The sequence below is a fragment of the Raphanus sativus genome, chromosome 7 (assembly GCF_000801105.2).
Source record: "Raphanus sativus cultivar WK10039 chromosome 7, ASM80110v3, whole genome shotgun sequence".
Classification (NCBI taxonomy): domain Eukaryota; kingdom Viridiplantae; phylum Streptophyta; class Magnoliopsida; order Brassicales; family Brassicaceae; genus Raphanus; species Raphanus sativus.
This window is the reverse complement of record NC_079517.1, coordinates 9,748,952-9,776,067: the sequence shown is the minus strand read 5'-3', so window position 1 is coordinate 9,776,067 and position 27,116 is coordinate 9,748,952. Positions and strand designations below refer to the sequence as shown.

The window sequence follows — 27,116 nt, the reverse complement described above, 5'->3', positions numbered from 1 at the left end:
CAATTTTTAGATTTCCATATTAATCGTAACCACATATATTCATTTATATATAATAATAGTTTCATAATCTGTTTGTATCAATCTTTGTTGCCACTTGCCACTCGTTAGTCGAGAAACCAAGCATCGCTTCTTAAAGAAAATTTGTTTTACACCTGTATGGTTCTACTTCTAATAATATCTTTAAATGCTTTCTATGTGTGATATACGAATAACTTTTGGCAATTTGTTTCACAACTTTTGGACCCTTATGCCATTGACAGCCTAGACCCTCGATGTAGGATCGAGTACCAAACAAATTGTTTAATTATTATTTTCGTGAACTACCGAATGCATAATAAAATTTAGATTCTAAATTTTGGCAGAGCTAGTATAATAGTTTTATTACTTTATATATCCTATACTAAATTTGAAAAAGTTTTTAATAAGTTTTTCTAGTATTATATAAAATAAAAATTTACATCAAGACTGTTAGACCAATTAAAATTTATGCAACTTTTTTTTTAGTTTGAAAAATACTTAACAACAAGGGAATAAAGAAACAAATCTACTAAAAATAAGAGAAAAAACTTTTTTTTTCGTTTGAATTTTTTTCCAAAATTAAAGATTTTAAAATTTGAAATAATAATTACTGAATGGTACATTTAATAATATATTCATTAATAATGAGTTCTAGAGATATTATTACTTTAAAATTATATCTTTTTGTTTACATATAGAAATTAATGAAAATTTTGATATAAGAATTTTAACTAATAAATGTTTGTATCATATAACTTGCTTTATTCGGTGGATCAAATAGCTTATATACTCTGATAAGACATGAATAAAAACGATATACGAGTAACTACAAGCCTGTAAAGCTTAAAAAAATTAGTTTAGTGCTATCCTTATAAAGACATTGATTATCCTCATTTACGCATTTGGAGATAAAGGGCTCAGAGTGGTTAGCTGGCGGAAGGATTAAACATACTTCTTGGGGGAAATGAATATCTTGAATAAAGTCCAAATTAGGACTTGCAAGTTACAACAATCTTTTACTTAGTTTATAGTAGTACTTTATAATAAAGTTAACTAAAACTAAACAGTACATATCTTACCAATGGTTGGTTTGTTTAAAACATATGAATAAAACAATTTCCCAAAAAAAAGAAAAACGGTGTGTACAATAAGCTTCTACTTAACAAGTACTGCATATACTTTGTAATAACTCATTTAAAGTTGAAAAAGAATCAACATTTTGCCAATATGAATTGCTTTTCTAGTTCTCCATATCGTTTGTGTGAAGCATTTGACATCAACCTACTACGTAGTCAAGATTTCAACTACGACCTCTTTTATTTCAAATAACGTTATCTCAATCCTATGATAATTCAAAAATTCTAATAAAATAAACAAAAAATAAAAAAAATAATAATTCTGATATATCTAATCTGTTACCAAACTGTCATTGGCTTTGTGGGGCAGACATCCCATGTGCAACCTCCTTGGCTTCTGCTTCAGAGTTCCATCTTCTTCTTCTTCTTTCCTTCTCTCTCAATGGCCCATCTTCCCATTTCCACTTTCATTTCTCCACAATTATAACCAAAGCTTCAACTCCTTTCATCTCAATCCCTCTCTCTCTAAGCTATGAAGAAACACAGAGCAGCCTTTCTCAAGTTTCCCTTTCTTCTCCTCCTCCTCTCTCTCCTTGCCCTTTCCAAAGCTGATTCAGATGGAGACGCCTCAGCTATGCTCTCACTCAAGAAAAGCCTAAACCCACCTCCATCCCTCGGATGGTCCGACCCGGACCCGTGCAAATGGACCCACGTCGTTTGCACGGGAGCCAAACGGGTAACCCGGATCCAAATCGGGCACTCAGGTCTCCAAGGTACACTCTCTCCCGACATCCGCTCCTTAACAGAGCTCGAGAGGCTCGAGCTTCAGTGGAACAACATCTCCGGTCCCATCCCTACTCTAAGCGGCTTGTCTTCGTTACAAGTCTTGATGCTAAGCAACAACCACTTCGACTCCATCCCCAGCGACATCTTCGAAGGCTTGACTTCTTTACAATCCGTCGAAGTAGACAACAACCCTTTCGCGTCTTGGGAGGTTCCGGAGAGTTTGAGAAACGCTTCCGCTCTTCAGAACTTCTCCGCCAACTCGGCTAACGTATCCGGTACGTTACCCGGTTTTCTCGGACCGGATGAGTTTCCCGGTTTGTCTATTTTGCATTTGGCTTTCAATAAACTAGAAGGCGAGCTTCCCTTGGGTCTATCCGGTTCTCAGATTCAGTCGTTATGGCTCAACGGTCAGAAACTAACCGGTTCAATAAACGTTCTCGGGAACATGACCGGTTTAAGAGAAGTCTGGCTTCATTCGAATGCCTTCTCCGGTCCTCTCCCGGATTTCTCCGGTCTTCAAGAACTCGAGAGCTTGAGCTTGAGGGATAACTCGTTAACCGGTCCGGTTCCTACTTCTCTGATGAGTATTGGCTCGTTGAAAGCCGTGAACCTGACGAACAATCATCTCCAAGGACCGGTCCCTGAGTTCAAAACCTCGGTCTCGGTCGATTTGGAGAAAGACACCAACAGCTTTTGCTTGCCTGCTCCAGGGGAGTGTGATCCTCGAGTGAAGTCTTTGCTTTCGATCGCTAGCTCGATGGAGTATCCGCTGAGGTTAGCCGAGAGTTGGAAAGGGAACGATCCTTGCACGAACTGGATTGGGATCGCTTGTAGCAACGGTAACGTTACGGTTATTAATCTCGAGAAAATGGAGCTAACCGGGACGATATCTCCGGAGTTCGGTTCAATCAAATCGCTTCAGAGAATCATTCTCGGAAACAACAACCTTACCGGTACGATTCCTCGCGAGCTCACGACGTTGCCTAATCTCAAAACGCTAGACGTTTCGAGTAACCATCTTTTTGGGAAGGTTCCTGCTTTCAAAAGCAATGTTGTTGTGAATAGTAACGGTAATCCGGATATTGGGAAAGATAAAAGCTCTTTATCTCCTCCTCCTGGTTCTTCTTCTTCATCTTCGGGTGGTTCCGGTTCAGGGTTTAGTGATGGGAGAGTGAAAACGTCTTCCGGTTTTATAGGAATTGTTATTGGTTCGGTTCTTGGTGGACTGTTAATGATCTTCTTGATCGGTTTATTGGTTTTCTGCTGGTACAAGAAGAGGCAGAAGCGGTTCGCGAGAGGAGAGAGCTCGAACGCGGTTGTTGTGCATCCGAGACACTCTGGCTCTGACAACGAGAACGTTAAAATCACGGTTGCGGGTTCGAGCGTGAGCGTTGGAGGGATAAGCGACACGTACACGCTTCCCGGTACTAGCGAGGTGGGAGATAATATACAGATGGTGGAGGCGGGAAACATGCTGATCTCGATCCAAGTGCTTCGTTCGGTGACTAACAACTTCAGCCAGGACAACATTCTAGGACAAGGAGGTTTCGGGGTTGTTTACAAAGGCGAACTGCACGATGGGACGAAGATTGCGGTTAAGAGGATGGAGAACGGAGTGATTGCTGGCAAAGGTTTCGCGGAGTTCAAGTCGGAGATTGCGGTTTTGACGAAGGTTAGGCATCGCCATTTGGTTACGCTTCTCGGGTATTGTCTTGATGGGAATGAGAAGTTGCTTGTGTACGAGTATATGCCTCAAGGTACGTTGAGTAGGCATCTGTTCGAGTGGTCGGAGGAAGGGCTTAAGCCTCTGTTGTGGAAACAGAGGTTGACTTTAGCGTTGGATGTGGCGAGAGGTGTGGAGTATCTCCATGGGTTAGCTCATCAGAGCTTCATTCACAGAGATCTTAAGCCTTCAAACATTCTTCTTGGAGATGATATGAGGGCTAAGGTTGCAGACTTTGGACTCGTTCGTCTTGCTCCTGAAGGGAAAGGATCTATTGAGACTAGAATTGCTGGAACATTTGGTTACCTGGCACCCGAATACGCAGGTTAGTTAGTTTGATACTTGTGAACACATTCTTTTTTTTTTTTTAACACCAGGAGGTTATAAGCCCGAAACCACAACATGTAATATTAGTTTCGTCCTAGAGATTGTTTTTTCTAATGATGATTGTGATATTGTTTGTTGCAGTTACGGGTAGAGTAACCACAAAGGTCGATGTGTACAGCTTTGGAGTGATTCTGATGGAACTCATAACAGGAAGGAAATCTCTAGACGAATCGCAACCAGAAGAGAGCATTCACTTGGTCTCCTATTTCAAACGAATGTTCATCAACAAGGAATCATCATTCAAGAAAGCGATCGACCCGACAATAGACCTCGACGAAGAAACCCTGGCCAGCGTTCACACCGTTGCTGAGCTAGCGGGCCATTGCTGTGCGCGTGAGCCTTACCAGAGACCAGACATGGGACACGCAGTCAACATTCTGTCCTCGCTCGTCGAGCTGTGGAAACCGGCTGATCAGAATCCAGAGGACATTTACGGCATCGATCTCGACATGTCTTTGCCTCAGGCTCTTAAGAAATGGCAAGCTTATGAAGGAAGAAGTGATCTTGAATCATCTACTTCCTCGCTTTTACCTAGCTTGGGTAACACGCAGATGAGTATTCCCTCTAGACCTTATGGATTCGCAGAGTCTTTCACTTCCGTAGATGGACGTTGATGAACGAGAATTCTTCAAAACCCCAAATTTGTTTGTTTTCTTCTGTATATTTGTGTGTTCGTCCTCTGTCTTCAATTCTCACTTAACAATTCTTTCATGTTTCTTGTTATGCAAGTAACCTTAGGGTTTTGGGTTTCGTAATATTATTGCTGTTTGTTTTGTTGAGTTAAACAACGTGACGTGTCTAGGTTTGTGGAAATGGTAATGACAGTGAAGCAGAGAGCTTGGCATTGGATCCATCTTCACATGCCTGTCTCTTTTGTTTGGATTTGCTAATATCTTTTATAAATTGACCACGACACTACTAATTTAGTTTCTGCAATAAACAATAGATTTCAATATTGGGTTAAATTAGTATCTGGTGACATAGTTTGCTTCTTGAAATATATATACTCCCGTCCGTCCCACTTTAAGTGATGTTTTAGGATTTTTATTTTGTCCCATTTTAAGTGATCTTCTCACTAATTTAGGTAGAATTTAATATGATTTGAATTTTATGACCAATTGCAAAATACTGTACTTTTTTATTATTGGTTAAACTAATTTTATTTAATGTATTTTTATGTTACCAAGATAAACTACATAAGAATATGTGTTTTCTTAATCTATGTGAAATAACCTAAAGCATCACATAAAGTGGGACAGAAGGAGTATATTTTTTGTCAGACGTTTCTTGAAATAAATACACATGCACATTTACTCTTTATGATTACACTATCTATCTATACTATAAACTATTATTATACTATTATTTGCGATTTTTCGCAACGGATCTCTCACGTTAAAAATTAGAGCGGTTAATATCAATATTACTCTTAATGAATAATTTTTATATACTATTTATATATAATTTATAGGCGTGTAATATACTATCAGTTTATTTAGACCAAATTATCTATATATTTAAAGCAGTATATGAAGATTTCAAACAATGCTATAAAGCATTTTAAAAAGGATTCTTTATTTAGTAAAGATCTCATTCAAAAATACAAATTTTCATTCATTAATTTATATAAGTATTTATATGTTTAATATGAAACACATAATTTTTCTTGAGAAATATATATAGAAACTAAACTATTATGTAATTTATGAAATGATAAAATCTAATATCACAGACATTACTTTGAAATTGTTTTCATTTTTTATTTGGTTTTGTTTATTTTATTTTATCTGTAATGAAGAATTGTTTATACGTTTTTGTATATATTTTTTCCAAATGGAGTCATGCTTATCTCATAACTATATCAGTATAAAAGGTTATAAAAGAAAAAGATAAAAATACTATTAATCATTCTACATCATGGAATAAAATCTGAATTTTTTTTTCTTAACCTCAGAGTGATATATGTAGATATAAGCTTAAATACTAATATTACAATCATTTTTTAGTTTGATCACATGTTAAAGTGTACGTAGTTTGGTTTTTGTTAGTAATTTGATACACAACCATCAAAACATATATTGCTGACATCTACAATATAAGTATTTATATGTTTAATATGAAACACATAATTTTTCTTGAGAAATATATATAGAAATTAAACTATTATGTAATTTATAAAATGATAAAATCTAATATCACAGACATTACTTTGAAATTGTTTTCATTTTTTATTTGGTTTTGTTTATTTTATTTTATCCGTAATGAAGAATTGTTTATACGTTTTTGTATATATTTTTTTCCAAATGGAGTCATGCTTATCTCATAACTATATCAGTATAAAAGGTTATAAAAGAAAAAGATAAAAATACTATTAACCATTCTACATCATGGAATAAAATCTGAATTTTTTTTTCTTAACCTCAGAGTGATATATGTAGATATAAGCTTAAATACTAATATTACAATCATTTTTTAGTTTGATCACATGTTAAAGTGTACGTAGTTTGGTTTTTGTTAGTAATTTGATACACAACCATCAAAACATATATTGCTGACATCTACAATATAAGTATTTATATGTTTAATATGAAACACATAATTTTTCTTGAGAAATATATATAGAAATTAAACTATTATGTAATTTATAAAATGATAAAATCTAATATCACAGACATTATTTTGAAATTGTTTTCATTTTTTATTTGGTTTTGTTTATTTTATTTTATCTGTAAGGAAGAATTTTTTATACGTTTTTGTATTTTTTTTTTTTCAAATGGAGTCATGCTTATCTCATAACTATATCAGTATAAAAGGTTATAAAAGAAAAAGATAAAAATACTATTAATCATTCTACATCATGGAATAAAATCTGAATTTTTTTTCTTAACCTCAGAGTGATATATGTAGATATAAGCTTAATTACTAATATTACAATCATTTTTTAGTTTGATCACATGTTAAAGTGTAGTTTGGTTTTTGTTAGTAATTTGATACACAACCATCAAAACATATATTGCTGACATCTACAATATTCAGTAGTTAATTAATTTTATTTACATACTAACTTCTTTTAGTGTGTTTTTTATATTTTAAGAATCATAATTTATTTTTTTTATAAATTATAAACATAAGAATTAATAATTAAATTAAGAAAAATGTAACTTAACAGTTGTTAATGATCAAAAACCGTCAAAAGCAAATTTATTGATCAACAATTAAGGTTTAATATTGATTATTAGTATCTATAAATAGTTTATCATCGTTTATTCAAATACATCATAAACAGTAAATTTTCATATAAAAAATAACCATGGTGAAGCTGAACGTTATTGTAGTGTCTTTTGTTGTCTTAGTTGTGGCAATGTGATTTTTTATATATTACACGCCTATATATTAGGGTTTTGGGATATATCTTCTTTTGATTATATGATTTGGTCGATGCTACTTTAATGAATATTCATATATAGTTAAAATGAATTTTATTTTACTAATATTATATTTATCTGTTATATTAGATAGTCAAAAAGAGATATATCCCATTCTTGACTATTTTCGTATATTTTAAACTTGATCCAGATAAATAGAAACGACATCGCACCTCAAAACACTGCAAACAACATTATACTCTTCTTTCTATAATGCTACTCAAGTTTTCAAACAATTCTTAAAAGTACTTCATTTGTAATAATATTTGTAATAATATAGATGCAAATTACCGAAATCCTTTAACATAACAGAACTATTTATAAGAATTGACAAAACAATGAAAAACAATTGACAAAATAAAATCCTAAATCACATGTCATTTTAACTAATAATTAACATATAATAGTAAAAGATACGCTGCTTTTTTATCACATTTACAGCTTCCGATAACAAATTGAAATACACGTATTTTAAAAATATTTTTTGTCAAAGATATTTAAAAATATTTTCAATCATATTAATATTTTTTTTGTTAGATTTTGAAGTTCAAAACTCTTGTCCTCACAGAAAGAGGGATTCTGACATTGTGAGCTCCAGAGTCGGTCCATGTCAAGCTCCCAAAGTGATAATCAGTATTCGCTCTATGAGTCGTGGAGACTTTCACCGTAAATGTGATCTTGTGGGTGTTGGGACCGAACTCAAGAGTCTTAGGATTCACCTGCAGGTTTATACCTAGAGGTGGTTCGATCACAGCTTTGTAAACCGAACCGACCGGTCCAACATTTGTCACGGTTCTAGTTATTGTGATCTCTTCACTAAGATATGGGATTGTGATGGAGGGCAAGTTAACATCAAGCATGGATGGAGTTGGGGAAGGGCAAATGTAGCTTTTTCCAAGTAGTTTTGAGATGGATGTATCTTCGTAGCCTGCAGAACACAAGTAATGAACATATTCATCATGTCCCATGTCGTAGACAAGTCCCGGGTCAGCCACCTTCCCCGGGTTCACGAGCCCGCCTCCGTAGTCAAACGGGTCAGCGAGTTTGCGCGGGGAACCCTCTGCTGCAATAGGCTCTCCCGATGGGTCCGTTTGAAATGCTGCAAGGGTTTTATCAGTCAGAAAATTCTTCGGAAACATGAAATAAATACAACATTTCTTGTTGAGCAAGAAACAAATGTTTTTTGCAAATGTATATTACCGGTTGTGACGAGAGCGGATCGGATCGCAGCAGGGGACCAGTCTGGGCGTTTTTGCTTAAGAAGTGCAACTATTCCTGATACGACAGGTGTAGCCATCGACGTTCCTGACATGAAGTCGTATCCTCCCCCTACGGCCGCAAGTATACCTACACCTGGTGCTGCTATATCCGGCTGTATTTAGAAACCACAAGCCAACTTCAGGACCGTGCCGGTCAAATTGAATGTAAAACAAAAGTTTGTAAGAAGTTTATAATTCACCTTGAGAATGGCAGGAGATATTGAATTGGGACCCCGGGAAGAAAATCTTGCAACCTTAGTCGCTGAAGGTCGGCCAACGAATGTCTTGGTTGGACTGATCTTAGCTTTAGGAAATCTGTGGAAATCATTACAAAAGGGAAAAAAAAAACTCTATGGCATCAAAAGAGTTCATAATTGAATAACCAATAGAGAAATGTGACGTTGTAGAACTTACGTGGTTGTTTGGATATACAATAAAATGTCCATCCCAATTTCATAGTCTACCCGGGCAGAGGCGATACCCATGGAGCCTAGTTCGATCAAATCAATTGGCTTTGTTGCGATGATGATGCCAACAACGCCTTTTGATTCCACGAATTCAGCCATCTCTTCTGTAAATCTATCTGTTTGGAAGGTGAACAAGATTTTTCCCTTAGCTTTACCGGCCTCAAAATCAGCTTTGGTCAAGTCATCGAAGTTAACAAGATCAGTGAATCCGACTTCTTCTCCTAAGTATAGACTTTCTTGACCCTGATAAATGCGTCCCACAAAAATAGTTAAATAAACAATTACAATTTTTTTTTGTATCACAAAAGAAAATTAAACGTTACGTACCAGTACGGTTATATTGTTTCCAAGAGTGATGGGAGTGAAGAACTCTCGGTCCATGGTCGTAGCCGCGACCGTTATGATCCAGGGAGCAACGTTAGAGATGGTTTGAGTTTCGGGACCATCGTTCCCACCGGCGCATACCACGGGAATACCCTTCATCACGGCATGGAAAGCAGCGATCGCGAAATCGCTCCTATCAACCTCGAAATCGAGCGGTATTTCGCCTCCGAGCGAGAGCGATAGAACATCCACCCCATCACGTATAGCGTGATCCATGGCCTTTAAAATATCCGGCGTGAAACACTGCTCGTTGTTCCAACACACTTTGTAAGCGGCTACACGGGCCCTCGGGGCGCTGCCTCTCGCAGTTCCCTGACCTAAGCCGACGAAGTTTGCGTCTTGGACAAAAGAACCCGCGGCGGTCGATGCACAGTGTGTTCCGTGGCCGATTTTGTCCAAAGGGGACATGGCCTCGCCTTTCTCCGCTGCATTGAAAGCCCCATTGTACTTTCTGTCGAGACCCTTTGCGTAGTACGTAGCTCCGATCAACTTTCTGTTGCATATCGACGCGTTGAAACCTTCTCCTGAAACACATTGTCCCTTCCAACGTGCCGGGATCGGTCCAAGACCGTTGTCATTAAATGACTTTGACTCTGGCCATATACCTGAGTCCACGAGTCCTATGATTGCGTCGCTTCCCATATCGGTTTCATGGACGAGACCAGTTGGAGCGGTTGAAGTGAGTCCCAAGTAATCACTGACCCTTGTTGTTGTTAGTTTCATATTCTTGCTTCTCGTTACGTGAACAACATCCGGATGTTCTATTATAAATCCAAATCCGAAGTGAATATATAATTAGTACTGTTTCTGAGTTTGACCTAATTCTTGTGCAACACGGTTCCTTCAGAGAAAAGTTTTATATTTACCTGAGAGTTCCCTTGCTTGGGATGATGTGAGTTTCGCTGAAAAGCCTGAAAAACCATGTCTGTAACTATAAATCATAGACTCACGAGAAGCTTCTTTGCTGCATCATCAGTCAAACCATTTAAATTCATCATAAAACAATGTTTTCCGCGCAACATTCATGATCTAAATGTTAAAAAAAAAATAACATTCATGATCTTCGGAAAGAATAGACCAATAATGAGATTACCTTCCAAGAAGCGATCCAAGGATATCATGATGTGAGTCAGTAACAAGTTTAGGATCATCATGTTGCCTCTCACCCAAATGCACCGTGTAAATCTAAATATAATCACCGAGAAAGTTAAATTAGTGAAGTTCTTTGCATGTAAACGTCTCTCTCTTTTGGCAGAAATAATTCCGAAATAAAAAGATGGAAAAAAAAGTCGGCAATTGGTAACATACCTGGCTTTCCTGATTCGCACAAGAAATGAAGGCTAACTTCGAGATGAATACTAAACCTATGAGCACAACTACAATATGGTTCCTACTATTGGATACAGTCGGAGAAGACAACCACATTTTCAGGGTTTTAAGAGTTTTTGTTCAGGCTGATCCTTTTTCAACAAGAATCTTCCAAGAATATTAGGGTTCTTATTCTTGAATCTCCTAAACAATGTCCTCTCTGATTGTATCCCAGAAGCGTAATGATGATTGCACTCAACCCTATCTTGTTTTTAAACTGAAGGATTTGGTTAAGGATGTTGGGAGTTTTTTTTAGCTTACAACGAAGATAGGACATAACATCAAAACTAATAGTTAATTTGGGACTACTCTAGTTTATAGTTTGGGACAAAAACGGTTTTGTTTCTTTTTTATATAATTATCGGCGTGGAATTAAAACGAGTTAAAACTTAAACTGTTATTATTTATCAAAACCATGATGGTAAGGTAAATGTAACCTTCATTATTACAAGTTTATATGTTTAGATTATGTAAATTTTTGACTTTGTTTAGAAAATGTAATGAAACTAGAAAATAAAAACTTGTAAAATAATAAAAACTAACAAAAATAAATAAGAGAACAATATTGAACACCATATATAAAATCAGAACTAATAAATAAATATTAGGAAAAACTTAAATAAACAAGTCACAGAAAAATTAATCAATTTAGGTTTATAGAAAGTCACTACTAGAGATAGAAATCCACTATATAATTATTCAGTTGTCACCCTCCCCCTCTTTATTTGGTCATCTTGATGATTCTCATGAAGCATTGTTTTTCTTATGTATATTTATTAAAAAAATAGCAAGTAAATTAAGGTTTTCATTTTAATAAAGGTTATTCATTTGTAAGAATTCAGATGAAATGAGCAATTTAGATGATGATGATGATGATGGTTCATCCGACGACTTCTGAAGAATCTGATTGGGTATGGTCAACGAGAAGGTAAAAAAACCTTCTCTATGTTTAGCCAAGTTCATGATATTGTTGGTAGACTTTGTGAGGTTTATGGGGAAATGTCGTTAGATAGTTGTTGCTGTTATAAATTTTCTGACAAACAAACTAGGTGGACTGATGAAAAGTCCCAGATTTCATCTATCTTATTAAAACAGAAACATTCTGTTGGACCTAACATTTATTTTGTAAGTTTTTAAATTAAATACATATTTATACTTTATAGTTAAGCCTACGTTAAATCAATAATGTTCATTTCTTTATACTACTATCCATGTTTCCAAACAATATACTTATTTCTTTATACTACTATCAATGTTTCCAAACAATATATTTTTATACTACTATCAATGTTTCCAAACAATATAATAATTAATCTTAGTTATTTTATATCTATCATTTTCTCTTTAAAATTTTGTAGAAACGTTATAATTTCATAAATTGCAAAATAATGAACTTTAAAATTTGGATTATAAGACTACAAAATATGAAACTATTTCAATTTAAATCCAATTAGATTACATATCGGTCATCCATCAGTTCAATCGGTTAGTCTCGGGTTTTAGTGATTTTTTTAATATGAATATTTTAAAAACCTAAATTGAATTGTCAGATCTCCGGATTAACTGGTATAATCACAATCGGGTTGAATTTAAAAACACTGATTTAAATGCAAAAATATTTTAAATACACACTCTTTAAAAATTACCAAAATATTTGTTAAATTATTAGTGAAATTTTTCATCGTAAAATATTCCGCGCTTCCAAAGCGCGGGTCAAAATCTAGTTTTTGTTTAAAATGGTAATTTGTTTATATCGTAACTGTTGTCTGTTGGTGTGCTTATTTTTAGAATCTAGTTAATTAGTTTATTAATTTTCAGCGTTTTCTCAATTCCCCTATAATATGCTAATCAGAAGACATGTCCAAGTAACTTGGATGCAATCAGAGGATCATTGTCGAGAGCCAAGATTGTTATTACCCCCTCTACATATCTCTAAACCCAAAAATTATAATGAGGTACTGTTCTCTGATTAGAGATACAAGTTCTATGGCGTGTCCTCTGGTCATCACTCTCGTGCTAATCCTGAACGGAGTGTTTATCACTGTGGCACAAGTCAATGGCTTGAACAAGGTACATAAACGTTCTTTTTTTAGTCACGAGGTTTTCTAGGTCTTAGTAGGTCGGTAGTTCCCTAGAGATGGAGACCGGAGCATTTGTAATTACTCCCCTTTTTCTGCATATTTTTAATTTTATCATTTCACTTTTTTATAATCTCAGGTTCATATTGTCCATTTGGGAGCAAGGCAACATGATGCCCCTGAGCTAGTTACTAAATCACATTACCAAATTCTGGAACCAATTTTTGGAAGGTATATAGGAATATTGTAATTTATACAATTTTAATGTTACCAAGAGCAGAAACTGAGTGGTATACTCAACTTTATTCTTTTATAATTCGTGCCACAGCAAAGAAGCTGCCCAGAAATCTATAGTATACAGTTACAGGCATGGTTTCTCCGGGTTTGCAGCAAAACTTACCGCTTCCCAAGCAAAGAACCTTTCAGGTACTGACTCAAAAGTCACTATATGTCTCCATTAAACTTTAAAAAATTATATTCATGTGAAAAGTTTATTTGTTATCTATCAGCGCTTCCCGAGGTTCTTTGTGTTATACCAAGTCGAACACTGAGGTTGAAAACAACCAGAACATTCGATTACTTGGGACTTCTGCCTAGTTCTCCAAAAGGTCTTCTCCATGATACCCGTTTGGGAAGTGAAGCTATTATTGGCATCATAGACTCGGGGATATGGCCAGAGTCAGAGTCATTCAAGGACACAGGTCTAGGACCCATCCCGACACGTTGGAAAGGAAAATGTGTGTCCGGGGATGGATTTGACGCCAACAAACATTGCAATAAGAAGCTTATAGGGGCTGAGTTTTATGTTGACAGTCTTGTTCAAGAGACGAATGGACGATTTGATTTCCATGATGAAAGCGAGTATAGGTCCGCAAGAGATGGTTCAGGCCATGGCACACACGTGTCCGCGATAGCAGCTGGTTCTTTTGTGGCAAACGCAAGCTACAAAGGACTTGGTGGGGGAGGCGCTAGAGGCGCGGGTCCCCATGCACGTATAGCTATGTACAAGACCTGCTGGGGAAAACTTGGATGTCTTACACCTGATGTACTCAAAGCAATCGATCATAGCATACGTGATGGCGTTGATGTTATATCGATTTCGATCGGTAACGATGCACCTGCCGGTTTCGAAATTGATACGAGCGATATAGCATTTGGTTCATTCCAGGCGGTGATGAAAGGCATTCCCGTTGTCTGCGCTGCTGGAAACGAGGGACCGAACGCTCTCACTGCTGATAATGTTGCTCCATGGATCATAACCGTAGCTGCTACATCCATGGACCGCGCCTTCCCTATCCCCATCACTCTTGGAAACAATATAACAATCCTGGTATGACCCCTTTTTTTATTTTTATTTTATTGTTTTCTTTTCATTTATATTTTACTATGATTTGTGACTTTGTTCTCGGGGACTGTTTCAGGGTGAAGGTTTAAACGCATTCCCTGAAGTTGGATTTACTAATCTTTTATTATCAGAAGAATTGATGGAAACCGCAATCGCACAAGGGCAAACTAATGGGAAAATCGTGATTGTGTTTACTCCAAACAATGAAGCGATACAAAAGGCAGACCGTATATTGAGAGCTGGATGTGGTGGCATCATTTATTCACAATCTGTAGTTGACCCTACGGTTTGCAGTGGTTTGGATGTTCCTTGCGCCGTTGTAGATTATGAATTTGGAACGGACATTTTATACTATATCCAGACCACCGAGTAATAAATATTCACCAAGGTTCCTTTATATCATCACTTTTCTATTTTATGACATAAAATATTTTGATTTGCAGTGCGCCTATGGTAAAGCTAGGCACTTCCAAGACTCTCGTTGGTCGGCCAGTTGCATCTAGAGTAGCCCGTTTCTCTTGTAGAGGACCTAATTCAGTTTCCCCAGCAATTCTAAAGGTTTGTCTATTGTTATTTTTATTTTGTAGTTTCTTCAAATATATTGATGCAAGTGCTGATATTTGGGACTGTGCTGGATAATAATGCAGCCAGACATTGCAGCACCGGGTGTTAACATTCTTTCTGCTGTACTTGATGGGTATAAGTTCATGTCGGGAACATCAATGTCAACTCCTGTTGTGTCAGGAATCGTTGGGCTAATCAGACAAACCCGCCCTGACTGGTCTCCTGCTGCAATCCGATCCGCTCTTGTCACAACAGGTTCCCACTCTAAAACCATACACAAACATAGAGTTTTCAATCCGTATTTTAGTTTGATTCCTTGTAACCGCTTCTTGGGTTTAAAAAAAATACTTAACAAAATCAACACATAATAAAAAAAACTAGTATAGTATGGATCAACTTGGTGTTCTCTCTCTTTTTGGTTTGGTTTTGATTTTTGGTTATTTAAGATTATATTGGCCAATTTTACCAAATATTTCGAAAAGCCACTAAACGTAGTTAGTTGTTTTCTGCAATGAAATGAAGCATGGAGGACCGATCCATCAGGAGAGCCTATATTTTCAGAGGGATCAACACGAAAACTTGCTGACCCGTTTGACTATGGAGGAGGTCTGATCAACCCAGGGAAAGTAACAGACCCTGGACTTGTTTACGACATGGGTTTGGATGACTATGTTCATTACTTGTGTTCCGCGGATTACTCTGACAATGAAATTTCCCAACTAATTGGCAAACCTAATCAATGCCCTTCGCCAAGGCCTTCTATGCTCGACTTCAACATGCCTTCGATCACAATCCCAAGTCTCACTGGAGAGGTCACCGTGACTAGAACAGTAACGAATGTTGGACAGGCTGATTCGGTTTACAAACCCGTTGTTGAGCCTCCGTTTGGAATAGAGCTTGAGGTGAATCCGAAGACTCTTGTGTTTGATTCCAATACAACGAAGAATACATTTAGTGTGAGAGTGAGATCGAATCATAAAGTTAACGGGGACTTTTATTTTGGGAGCTTGTGTTGGACCGACGGAGCTCACAACGTTACTATTCCTGTTTCCATCAGGACAAAGATCTTGAGGAATTACGTTTAATCATTTTTCACTTGTAATTAGTTTTTACCATGGTATGTTTTCCGGATCTCGAGATTCTTTTACTAATAACTCAGATGACAGTATATTTGGTTTTAACATATATATAAGACATTATAAACTTTCTCTTAATCTGTGTTCAAAAAAAAGTGTTCAAAAAAAAAAAACATTCTCTTAATAAATAGACAATTTGCCAAGTAGCTATATTGGGTACCGGATCAAACTTATAAGCATACTAATCCAGTGTTACAAAAAAGCATACTGATCCAATATTTAAGTCTATAGACTATAAGTAGAAGGATTTTTAAAAACATGTTAAATTTTCATTTCTAAATTGTTTGTAGTAATCATATAAACCATGATAATTATAAACGCTCTTTTGAATTGTTATATATAGTATGCAATACACACACACACACTTAGAGAAAACACTATATTTAAAGTTTGAAGTTATCACAAGAAAGAAAAAATAAATGCATCTTCATTATCATATTACACACAGGTAAACCCACATCTATGAACTTAACTAAAAATATAAGAAATGGCAAAAGAAAAGGGAATAAAGGACCACCAATGTGTGAACAAACAAGGATATGAAAAAGGTTGAATTATATATATCTTAGTGCTCAAAATTTATCCTTACATTCTTTTTGCTCTCTTTAATCTTTATAAAAGTCTATAGATACAGACACATACATATATGTGCGTATGCATATATATAGGTGGCTGTCACGCTTACCCAACCATCTGTCTTCAACTTTCATTAACATTTACTCTCTCAGACGGTAGACAAAGACAGAGAAGAGAACGAGAGAAAAAACAGAGTATTTGAAAGAAGAAGAAGCAGAGAAAGAAATGGGGAGACAACCATGCTGTGACAAAGTAGGGTTGAAGAAAGGACCATGGACTGCAGATGAAGACAGGAAGCTCATGAACTTCATCCTCACCCATGGACAATGTTGTTGGAGAGCTGTTCCTAAGCTTGCTGGTCTTCTCAGGTGTGGCAAGAGTTGTAGACTTCGCTGGACAAATTATCTTCGACCAGACCTGAAAAGAGGTCTTCTCTCGGATAACGAGGAGAAGATGGTCATTGACCTTCATTCCCAGCTCGGCAACAGGTTACAAAACCTTCTTTTTTTTTGCATAAACTTTATTAAACCTTTATGAGATTTTATATTCTCTTTTCTGAGATGTTTTTTTTTTTGTAAGTGAAGGTGGTCAAAGATAGCTTCTCATTTACCAGGAAGAACAGACAATGAAATCAAGAACCACTGGAACACTCACATCAAGAAGAAGTTAAGGAAAATGGGGATCGATCCTCTCACTCATAAACCACTCTCTATAGTAGAACAAGAAGAAGAAAAACCTTTAAAGAAGCTGCAGAAACCAATGGAGCAGACTGTGGAGGAACCACCTAATTATTCTCTTACCAAAGACAGCAACAACAAGAACATGCTTGTAAGTTACGATGATCAGCTTATGGCGATGAATCTTGAGTATTGCGTCGAAGAAGTCCCTATGATTGATCCAGAGTGTTTAGAGCTTATCTGCAACAACTCTTCAATGTCTTCATCCACATCCACGTCTTCCAGTTCATCTAATGAATCAAGTATCTTGAAGGATTTGCAGTTTCCAGATTTCGATTGGTCGGACTATGGTATTCATAATAATAATAATGGTGTGGGAAACATTATGGAGAACAATGTGATGAGCCTGTGGGATGTTGATGACTTTAGCAGTTGGGATTTGCTGTTAAATGATGATATTCCTCAGAGTTCTTCCACGTTCGGGTTATTTTGAATTTATTTGAAGTCTTTGTAAATGGAAATTATGAGTGGACAGAAAACCCTTTATACACTTCTTCAGTCGTGTTTAAGATGAGATTTTAGAGAACGTTTTTCCTGAGAGAGATCTGCAAATATATATATATATATATATATATATATATATATATATATATATTTTTTTTTTTTTTTTATATTTTAACTAATGATATATATATATTTTGTAGACACGAAAAAAGTTAGAGAGAATTGTGTTTTTGACAATAAAAAGTAAAATTGCAATGTGGTGAACAAAAAAAGTAAAATAAGTAAAATTGCAATGAGTGATAAATAAATATACATGTTGTCTGCCTAATTGCACGTCTACATAATATTGTGCTAAGATTTAACTTATGGTTTCATAATCTCCTTATCTCCAAACAAAACCTAATTTTCTTCATTCTGTTACACGATGTGTTCTTATTTATACTTTCATAAAAATTACATTCATTTAAATTTTCATAAATTTTATATTAATTATTTGATTTATCAAATAAATAATTTGAAATAAAATTTATTAAAAAGATAAGACATAATGTTTTATATATTGTTATGACACAAGATTAATTATTGTGTTATTTAGAGACAAAGATAGTACTATAATATTGTTTCCATAATTAGTTTATAATAAAAAGGTGTATTTCATTTAAAATTCTAAAAAAAAATTGGGTCCAAAAAGAAGTTTATGTTTTAATAAGACACTAGAGTTAATGATCCATCTTTTTAAAAGGCAGATATATTTTTTGTTTTACATTTTTTAGAAATATAGTTTTTATATTTGTGTTTTTAGTCATATTTATGGTTTTCTTTATATAATATTTTCTTAAATGATTAATAAAAGGTTTTAATAATTATATTAAAATAGTTGGACAATTCATATGTCTATATGTCATGATGGTGTTTTAATATATATACTAGATTTTGATCCGCCCTTTAAAAGCGCGGATATATTTTTTTTAATAAAATTTAATTGAATTTGTGATTTTGATTAGAGAATAAATAATTTTAAAAGTTTTTATTTGTGTTTCAAGAAAATTGTTCTATTATAATAATTAATTTTTAAACGGTGTTTTCATATCTAACTCAGACCTATGATTGAACCGATAAATCCAATGGTATGTGTATAATTCAGTTCAGTTTAATAAAAAAATTCTAATTATAATTTTAGAAAACCTGGTAAAAATCTAAAAATCCGTTATTAACCTAAGATTCGATATGAGATGATCCGATATGAGATGATCCGCTGAAAACAAAAAAAAAATTAAATAATATTTTTGAAATGTTTATTAAATAATTCATACTTCTTAATATTATATAAAATTTAAAAATAACTATCTAGACTTTAATGAGATTTGTATTATGTCATTTGAAGAAAATGAAACAATGGTAATAGGAAACTTTATTATTGATATGAAAATATTATTTTCTTTTTTTGGTTACTATGATAAGTTTGTATTTTTATTTATGTTTAGATCTAAAACTTAATTTTAAGATAAGTTTTAAAAAATTGAACACTCAAAATTGGCATACCATTATTATGTTAAAATGGCATAATAATATTTTTTAGTTTTCATGTATATATTCATATCCGATCTTTAAATAATATTATAATTGAAAAAATGATATTCAAATTAAATGGAAAGTATATACTGCATAAAATTAAAATTATTCATTCACAAAATATGGAAAGTATTAATTACCATAGTTATAGAGAATATTATATTTTTAGTTTAAATTAAATGTCAATGGAAAGACTTGTAAATATATTGAAATGTAGAGGTAGAATCCTAAATTTTTAAAATAGGATCATGCTTTAATAGTATAGATAGATATAATTATATATATATATTCCTACTACAGTAAAACCTCTATAAATTAATACTCTATAAATTAATAATCTCTATAAATTAATAATTTTACCAGTCCCAATTCGGGACGGTGAAAATATGACATAAATCGATAAAATAATAAGATAATAATATTTTTTAAAAAACTCTCATGTAAATATATAGTCTCATTAAAATCACAAATTAATAATTTATCTATATATATTTTATATAGGTACAAACTAAACATTATATTGTTGGTTTTATATTCACAATGAAAATACCTCTATTTTTTCTTAATATTTTAATATATTTTATAATATTTAGTAAAACTATATCGAAAACCACATAACAATTATATGAAACATAAAAATATACACCATATAATATAATAAAAAAATGAAAGTCAAAATTTTCAAATGTAAATAATGTTATATACGGTAAAATAAAATATTTTTTTATTTTATAAATAAGATATTTCATAAATAGAAGAAAAAACTAAATAAGAAACTTTGGTAAATTAATATCTCTATAAATTAATCTTAAAGTCCCAACATTATTAATTTATAGAGGTTTTACTGTATATTATAACAGTATTGTATATTTTTATCTTATTTTTAGTAATTAGTTAAAATCATAAAAACATCAAAGTGTGATTATAAAAACAAAAATATAAAATTAAATATTATCTACATACACTTTATATAACTAAGTTAAAAATGTAAATTCAAAGGAAACTTTTTATTATTAAAATTTTATAAAAAAAAAAAAATTTAAAAATAAACTATTTTTAAAATTCATCACTTAACAAATTCAGCAGTTTTAAGAATCTCAGCGAATTGACATAATTGAATTTTCCAAGAGTTGTGACTTATTTATGAGTCCATCCATAAGTCATATGAATATGGAAGGATAGAATACCATAAAACCCTTTATCGACACCGAAATGTCGGGAGAGAGCTAGTGTCCGAGACAAATGTCACCAGCATTTGGGTGTATTACCCGTTCCCACGTCATCCTGACCTAATAATTTATTAATTTTAGATTTGACGCTTTGGAGATGGTGTGTTTTGGGTCAAACCTAATGCGATTTTAGAAATACATTCGCTTTTCTATATTTTACTGGGACCGCGTCATCCTAAGCAGTCAAAATAACAAATTACGTTATAATTATAGTGACATATTATTGTGAATATGACATTTTAAGCTTTGAAGGTGATTTGGTTTGGTATATCCTACTAGTTTAGTGGATATTTGGTAGTACTTGATTTTTATGTTTCTTTTTATCAAATTTGGTACTTGATTAGTCTGATAGAAAGTAACTGAAATGAGCTTTGAGAATGTTGAAACCTAATTGGTTGAGAATAAACAGCAATAATTTAAGTTATCCAGTTGTTCACTTATAACTGGAAAAGGGAAAAAGGTCTTACTGAAAATAAAATAAAAAGCGAGTGGTTGGTAGGAAAGGCGACTTAGAAAATGTGTTTATGTGGAATGAGAGAGCTCGGCCCATATGTTAATCATGAATCGACCGAGAAAACTCTTATGCCACTTAAAACATTATACAATGCCAGCAAAATTCAGAAATGAATTCTGCCGCCATAAATTGGTTCTACATTTCTTTTTGCCAACCAAACACTACTAAACTAGTTTAAAATAGAATACAATTCAAAAATCTAAATCAGAAGGATGAAACCAACATAAAATATAATTGTTGGAGAGCTCTAAGCATCTCGTGCAAATTTGTATGTCATCGCATTTTTCTGTTTTTAGTATATGTTTTTTTGGAAGAAATTACTTGATCATTGAGTCTCATAGTATTATAATCATTTTGTAATTTAGTAATGGTAATTTAGCTCCAAGAGAAATCGGAATCATGACTGATGTGCATACATACCGAGTTCTAAAAAATTCTCATTAGTTTACCACCACATGATTCCATAAAATTATTTTTGAACCTTCTGTATTAGAAAAACCAACATTGACCTATAAAAGAACTGGTTCTACTTTTTTTTTGTAACACAAAAAATTGGTTCTACATTTAACGTAAAAGGTTAGTAATTGTATAAACTATATTTCTATGTTTAACTAGTGAAATGGAGTTCAGAAACCAAGTAGTAAAGTTGGTTTGTAACTTGAAACAAATTCTAAATATTTGTAATAATAATAATTTAAAATACATCTTAAAATCACAAGCTTAATAACACTGAATTTAAAAAGAAATTTAAAATTTTAAATTAGTAAAAAGAATTTCATAAAAATACAAATAAATTCCAAATTAAATACATTCTTTTACAGCCTATTAGAATTCTTTAAAAAATCATAAAATTGTCAATATTCTTCTGATCTCTATTTTCCTTGTGTTTATCTCAGTTTGCTACTACTATTTAATTTCATACTCTTTCTGTTTCATTTTAATTCTTGTTTTATTTATACATACAAATTAAAAAAATATTTAATTTTGCATATTCCAAAATAATATTACTACCTATACATGTAACCATATTTCAAAATTCAAACAATAAAAAATAAATAAGAGAATATTGTTAATAAATTATGTATTAAATTATAAAAATAACACTTATTTTAAAACGAAAATTTTACTCTACAACGACGACTTGATTTCATTGAAATGGAAAGAGTATTACTCGATCATTGAGTCTCATAATACTATAATCATCTTGTCATTTAGTAATGCTAGTCCTGAGTTTCATAGCGTTTACATACCAGTTTTATTTTATCGAATCAAATATATCTCACATTACAGCGAAAAATTTCATTCATCTTATTTCCCTTGTTGTCATTCGTGACCCCTTTTTTGTTTTGTTCACTCTGTAGTGGACTGCTTTTCGAATGAATGAATCCTTTGTTGCTCAATTTTTTTTTGGTTAGTAAATAATCATATATTTTATTAAAATTGAAGTACAAAACATTACTTACTTAATTTTAAGTGACTTTTACATCTTCGTTTTTTTTAAAACTAATTTTAACCATTTCATTTATTTTTTCAGATAATTCACCATCATTTATTACATAAGTACAAAGCAAAACTTATCTATTTTAAGTGTTTTATTATGTCTTTTTACATTTATCTTTTCACTCTTTTAAAGTATTTCACTAATTATATGTACCATAATATTCAACTTCATTTATCTTATGTGTTAACTATAGTTATTTCACATGTTTGAAAGAAATTATTCCATTAGTGATAAGAATTCAAACCGATTAATAGAGATTCTTTTTGTTTTGGATATATATTGGTTTTTGTGTATCATTTTTTATATTTTTAAACTAAACTTTTGAATAAAATTTGAGTCAGATTTTTCTAAATCCGGGTAAATTTGTAAAAATTTAAAATATCTAAATGATATATATTTATATGTTTAAAATTTTAAGCAATTTACAAAAAGGTAAATATTAACTTTGTATGCGGACGCGCGGATCAAGCTTATATAGTTATGATTTAAACTTGAATTTATTTAAAATGATATCTAAATTTCTCATCATGAATGTTCCCAGTCATCAATTAGTGTTGGCACGGCCTTACTTTTTTTATGAACCGCAACACGGCTTTACTTTGATAATGGATTTTTCTGTGCATAGTATTGTGAATCTACGATGTGTCATTTTATCTTAAATTTTCGATGTGTATGATTAGTGGGGTTTTATTTGTGGTCAAGAAAAAGATTAGTGGTTATTTAAAACGAAACTATTTATCTTTTATATATATATAATAAATCAAAAAGCTTGAACTGAGGTTTCATAATGGGACACATGTCATGAAATTTGATATATACAGTTATTCAGAAATTCATATTATTATTTTTAAAAGAAATTCATATTATTTCATATGTACCACTAAAGACACTTTCTTTTCTCCACCGAATTCTAGACAGCAATGTCGACGGAAAGTTCTTGTCCAAATGTTTTTCTTTCTTCAACTTTCCAAATTTATTTCCAAAAATTGGTTTGTTTAATGTTTTGCTGTAAGTAGATAAAGAACCATACTCATATATCGTCGTGGTCGGTGCATGCTTCACTGTTCAGAAAACTATAGAACACATGATAAGAGTTCATGGTATCTTAGTGTTTAGGTCGGTTCACGATTCACTGTGCAAGGAAATAGCATCGGGGTAAAGGGAGATCTATACACTGTCCACTTAAGTATGCAATGAAAAATTTCACGATGAAGGATGAACTAGAACTCCGTGTTCTCTATAATAAGTGCCATCGATCCTGTTGATACCTGTTATTAGCGGTGGGCTTGTATTATCCTTTTCATGTTATATGTTCTTATCAATTTTTTTTGGTTGGTTCTTTTCTTTAACACTGAAATACCATCACATAGCCCTTTCTCATTAAAAAAAAATGAAATACCATCACATAGTATAGAATGTTCTGAATTTCTATATATTACCATATAGTATGGAAACAATACAAATTTACAATGTGTCGGTATGTCGCATTCAACACATGCTAACACGCTATTGAAAATAAAATTTTCACTTTTGTGACAAAATGTCACATCTTAACATCACTTTATTACATGATTATTCAGAGAATAATTGTTCACTATATTTATTCAGCATATTTACGGTACCCTATAAAAACTACAACATGAAAGTTTCAAGAAAAATAGAAGGAAAAAATTGTTGAATAATACGAGGTTTAAAGGACCTAAAGAATATTTATTAGAATGTGACAGAGACTTCGATTAGAGTCCCCTTATAACTTTGAATATAAGATTTTATGCGTTCTAATTTTTTTTTAAACTTTAAATTTTAAAGTTTTGTACTACTAAATTTTAATATAAAGTTTCACTTACTTACTTAATCCTTTTATTTGTACAAAAACTTATATTTAAAGTTCATTACTTTCTTAATCCTTTTATTTGTGTAATTTTCAAATAATGAACTTTCTTGTTTGATCATTTTAGTCTTTTTAATACAAAATATCTAATTAATAGTACTACAATAAATATAATACAAAGATTAAGTAATATTATTACATGATATTATGAAATCATGTATTATTATACATAACATGATATTATAAGATGAACGTGATATCAATATACCAATTAGAGATACAAAGATTGGCGTCAGTGTTACAAATTAAAATGAATGTTTGTCTTCAAACTTTTTTTGCTCATAGTTTACAAATAAAATTTAAAGAAATCTATTTATCGCTTCAAACTGCTTTAATGGATTATATATGAGATCATTATTGAAGTAATTATAATGAATTATTATGTAACTTATTTAAATTTAATGAATTATTTTGTATGTTTATATTTACATGCAGTAACTATAATATAATATTTTATTAATTATTTTTATAATACTTTTGTTGTATGCTTTTGGTTTAGTTTTATTAAACATAAAGACTATTGTACAAAATACAAAAAATAAAATTTAATATGAGGTTTTGTTTTTGGAGAGGAACACTCTCAAACCTTATATTTAAGGTTTTATCAAACTTTAAAATAAAGAATATTTTGAAAATACTTTAAAATAATAGAGTAAAATGATAGAAAAAAAATAAAAGAAATTTTGTTTGGATCTATCGGCTTAAAATTTTCCTTCTATTTTATGAAGAAAAAAATTTGAGCTGAAAGAAACAAAATGAAAAACCGTTATTCAATACAAAATGGAAATTTACTCCAGTTATATTTACTCTATTTCAGCTGAAAGATATATTTACTCTATTTTACTCCAGTTTATTTTGTTTTGTTTATCCGTGAAAGCCGAGAAAATGGAAAACCGTTATTCAATACAAAGAAAATACATTTAAAATTGTAACATACCAAATTGATTCTAAATAATCTATAAAATCATCTCCAACATACTTTTTTTTGACTAAATCTCCAACATACTTCTATTGTAAAGATCTCTATTATAAAAGAAAAACAGGAACCGACTCCAAAATTTATAACTTTTGTAATTTTATTACAGCAACCAACACCACAATGCCGAACGATGCAGTTCATAAAATCAGTTGAAGTTCATAAAATCAGTTGAAGTTCATAATATTCAGCATTGTTATAGCTCTAATCTTTTTACATATTCCTAAAGCTAGGTAGCTTTTTCAAGTTTAACTAGTTTAACGTCTAATCGTTGTTGTTGTATATGATTGGATGCTATGTTTGTGTGGTACGTTCTTGTAAAACCAAATAACTAAAGAACAATACTTAGGCTCACCCCTGAGGTGAACTTTTTAAATTCACCTCACTTTTATTAACCAATCAAATCGCCACATAGGATTAGCGACAAAAAATATTAAATACATTTTTAAAAAGCCAAAAAATCTTTTAAATGTCAATTTTAACAAAATTAATACCACAAACTAAACCCTAAATCCAAACCGTAATCCTGAACCCAAATTCTATACCCTAAACCCAAACCCTAAACCCAAACCCTAAACCCTAAACCCAAACTCTATACTCAAAAATCAAACGCTAAATTCTAAATCTAAACTGTAAATTCTAAACCCAAGGGTTTGGGTTTGGGTTTAGAGCTTCGTCTTAGGGTATAGGGTTTGATTTTAGGGTATAGGGTTTGGGTCTAGTGTTTGGGTTTAGGATATAGAATTTTATTTTAAGGTATAGAGTCTAGAGTTTAGAGTATATGATTTGTGTTTAGGGTTTAGGATTTGGGTTTAGGGTATAGGGTTTATGTTTAGGGTTACGGTTTGGATTTATAGTTTAGTTTGCGGTATTAGTTTTGTTAAAATTGACATTTAAAAGATTTTTTGGCTTTTAGAAAATGTATTTAATATTTTTTATCATTAATCCTATGTGGCAATTTAATTGGCTAATAGAAGTGAGGTGAATTTAAAAAGTTCACCCTATGGGTGAACCTAAGTATTGTTCATAACTAAATAAGTGGACATAGGTGGAGAGACATTACTGGATGGGGCAGGCAGATAATGATAATATTGTCTTCCATATTGGCCCGTCAAGTTTCTTTTTTATCGTGACACATGATCCCATATATATTCCTTGAATACGCTTTTAGTTTTATCTTAAGCAAAATAATATACGTGTTCAAAAAAAAAAAGAAGCAAAATAATATACATATTTGTATAAAGATATGTGTGCACAAAAAATAATATAAAGATATGTAACTCTAAAAATCATTTATCGAAGTCCTGATTCTAACTGGAAAGCATATGAACCCTCATAGAACACTTTCGTTTTGATTTTTTTTTTTTTTTTGCAAACATTTTTACACTTTCGTTTTGATTTGAGTTGATATATTTTCTCTTAGGATTGAAATTTGATATATATAACTTTAATTGATCTTTTGATACGCTAAAATTAAAATGTGAATTTTGCCATCATTGGCTATGATATTTTTTTAGGTTTGAGTTGTATATAAAATAAATAAATATATATGTGATGTCATGTTAGCCTCAGAATTGATATATAATTTATACGACGGTGAAATAATAAAATTCACCAACAAAGTAAATAATTTTGGAATACTTAATGATTTTTATTGCAA

General features: G+C 32.3%; 4 protein-coding genes across 4 annotated transcripts; 3 read left to right on the top strand and 1 right to left on the bottom strand.

Moving 5' to 3' along the window:
• The first annotated feature begins 1,458 nt into the window (after positions 1-1,458).
• On the top strand, positions 1,459-4,764 carry LOC108816688 (receptor protein kinase TMK1). The gene is made up of 2 exons (XM_018589254.2): positions 1,459-3,928; positions 4,072-4,764. The coding sequence occupies exons 1-2, from the start codon at positions 1,627-1,629 to the stop codon at positions 4,602-4,604; spliced, it is 2,835 nt and encodes a 944-aa protein (XP_018444756.2). The 5' UTR covers positions 1,459-1,626; the 3' UTR covers positions 4,605-4,764.
• A 3,097-nt stretch (positions 4,765-7,861) lies between these two features.
• Positions 7,862-10,950, bottom strand: LOC108816689 (subtilisin-like protease SBT3.16). The gene is made up of 8 exons (XM_056990225.1): positions 10,834-10,950; positions 10,619-10,710; positions 10,392-10,489; positions 9,469-10,286; positions 9,089-9,384; positions 8,875-8,989; positions 8,616-8,787; positions 7,862-8,514 (listed from the first exon to the last, which is right to left on the bottom strand). Exons 1-8 carry the CDS (start codon positions 10,948-10,950, stop codon positions 7,949-7,951), a joined length of 2,274 nt encoding a protein of 757 aa, XP_056846205.1. The 3' UTR covers positions 7,862-7,948.
• A 1,929-nt stretch (positions 10,951-12,879) lies between these two features.
• On the top strand, positions 12,880-15,965 carry LOC108815055 (subtilisin-like protease SBT3.17). The gene is made up of 8 exons (XM_018587714.2): positions 12,880-12,963; positions 13,111-13,202; positions 13,300-13,397; positions 13,481-14,301; positions 14,393-14,685; positions 14,760-14,874; positions 14,964-15,135; positions 15,403-15,965. The coding sequence occupies exons 1-8, from the start codon at positions 12,880-12,882 to the stop codon at positions 15,963-15,965; spliced, it is 2,238 nt and encodes a 745-aa protein (XP_018443216.2).
• Positions 15,966-16,707: 742 nt separating this feature from the next.
• On the top strand, positions 16,708-17,823 carry LOC130497683 (transcription factor MYB20). The gene is made up of 2 exons (XM_056990683.1): positions 16,708-17,080; positions 17,177-17,823. The coding sequence occupies exons 1-2, from the start codon at positions 16,818-16,820 to the stop codon at positions 17,760-17,762; spliced, it is 849 nt and encodes a 282-aa protein (XP_056846663.1). The 5' UTR covers positions 16,708-16,817; the 3' UTR covers positions 17,763-17,823.
• The last annotated feature ends 9,293 nt before the right edge of the window (positions 17,824-27,116 follow it).

Bases quoted from the DNA above. Each gene is read 5' to 3' on its own strand.
- LOC130497683 (XM_056990683.1), top strand. From the start codon at position 16,818: ATGGGGAGACAACCATGCTGTGACAAAGTAGGGTTGAAGAAAGGACCA. The intron at 17,081-17,176 runs GTTACAAAACCT...TTGTAAGTGAAG, and splicing joins CATTCCCAGCTCGGCAACAG to GTGGTCAAAGATAGCTTCTC.
- LOC108815055 (XM_018587714.2), top strand. From the start codon at position 12,880: ATGGCGTGTCCTCTGGTCATCACTCTCGTGCTAATCCTGAACGGAGTG. The intron at 13,398-13,480 runs GTACTGACTCAA...GTTATCTATCAG, and splicing joins CCAAGCAAAGAACCTTTCAG to CGCTTCCCGAGGTTCTTTGT. The intron at 14,686-14,759 runs GTAATAAATATT...TTTGATTTGCAG, and splicing joins TACTATATCCAGACCACCGA to TGCGCCTATGGTAAAGCTAG.
- LOC108816689 (XM_056990225.1), bottom strand. From the start codon at position 10,950: ATGTGGTTGTCTTCTCCGACTGTATCCAATAGTAGGAACCATATTGTA. The intron at 10,490-10,618 runs GTAATCTCATTA...CTGATGATGCAG, and splicing joins CTTGGATCGCTTCTTGGAAG to CAAAGAAGCTTCTCGTGAGT. The intron at 8,788-8,874 runs GTGAATTATAAA...TTCTAAATACAG, and splicing joins TATCTCCTGCCATTCTCAAG to CCGGATATAGCAGCACCAGG.
- LOC108816688 (XM_018589254.2), top strand. From the start codon at position 1,627: ATGAAGAAACACAGAGCAGCCTTTCTCAAGTTTCCCTTTCTTCTCCTC. The intron at 3,929-4,071 runs GTTAGTTAGTTT...TGTTTGTTGCAG, and splicing joins CCTGGCACCCGAATACGCAG to TTACGGGTAGAGTAACCACA.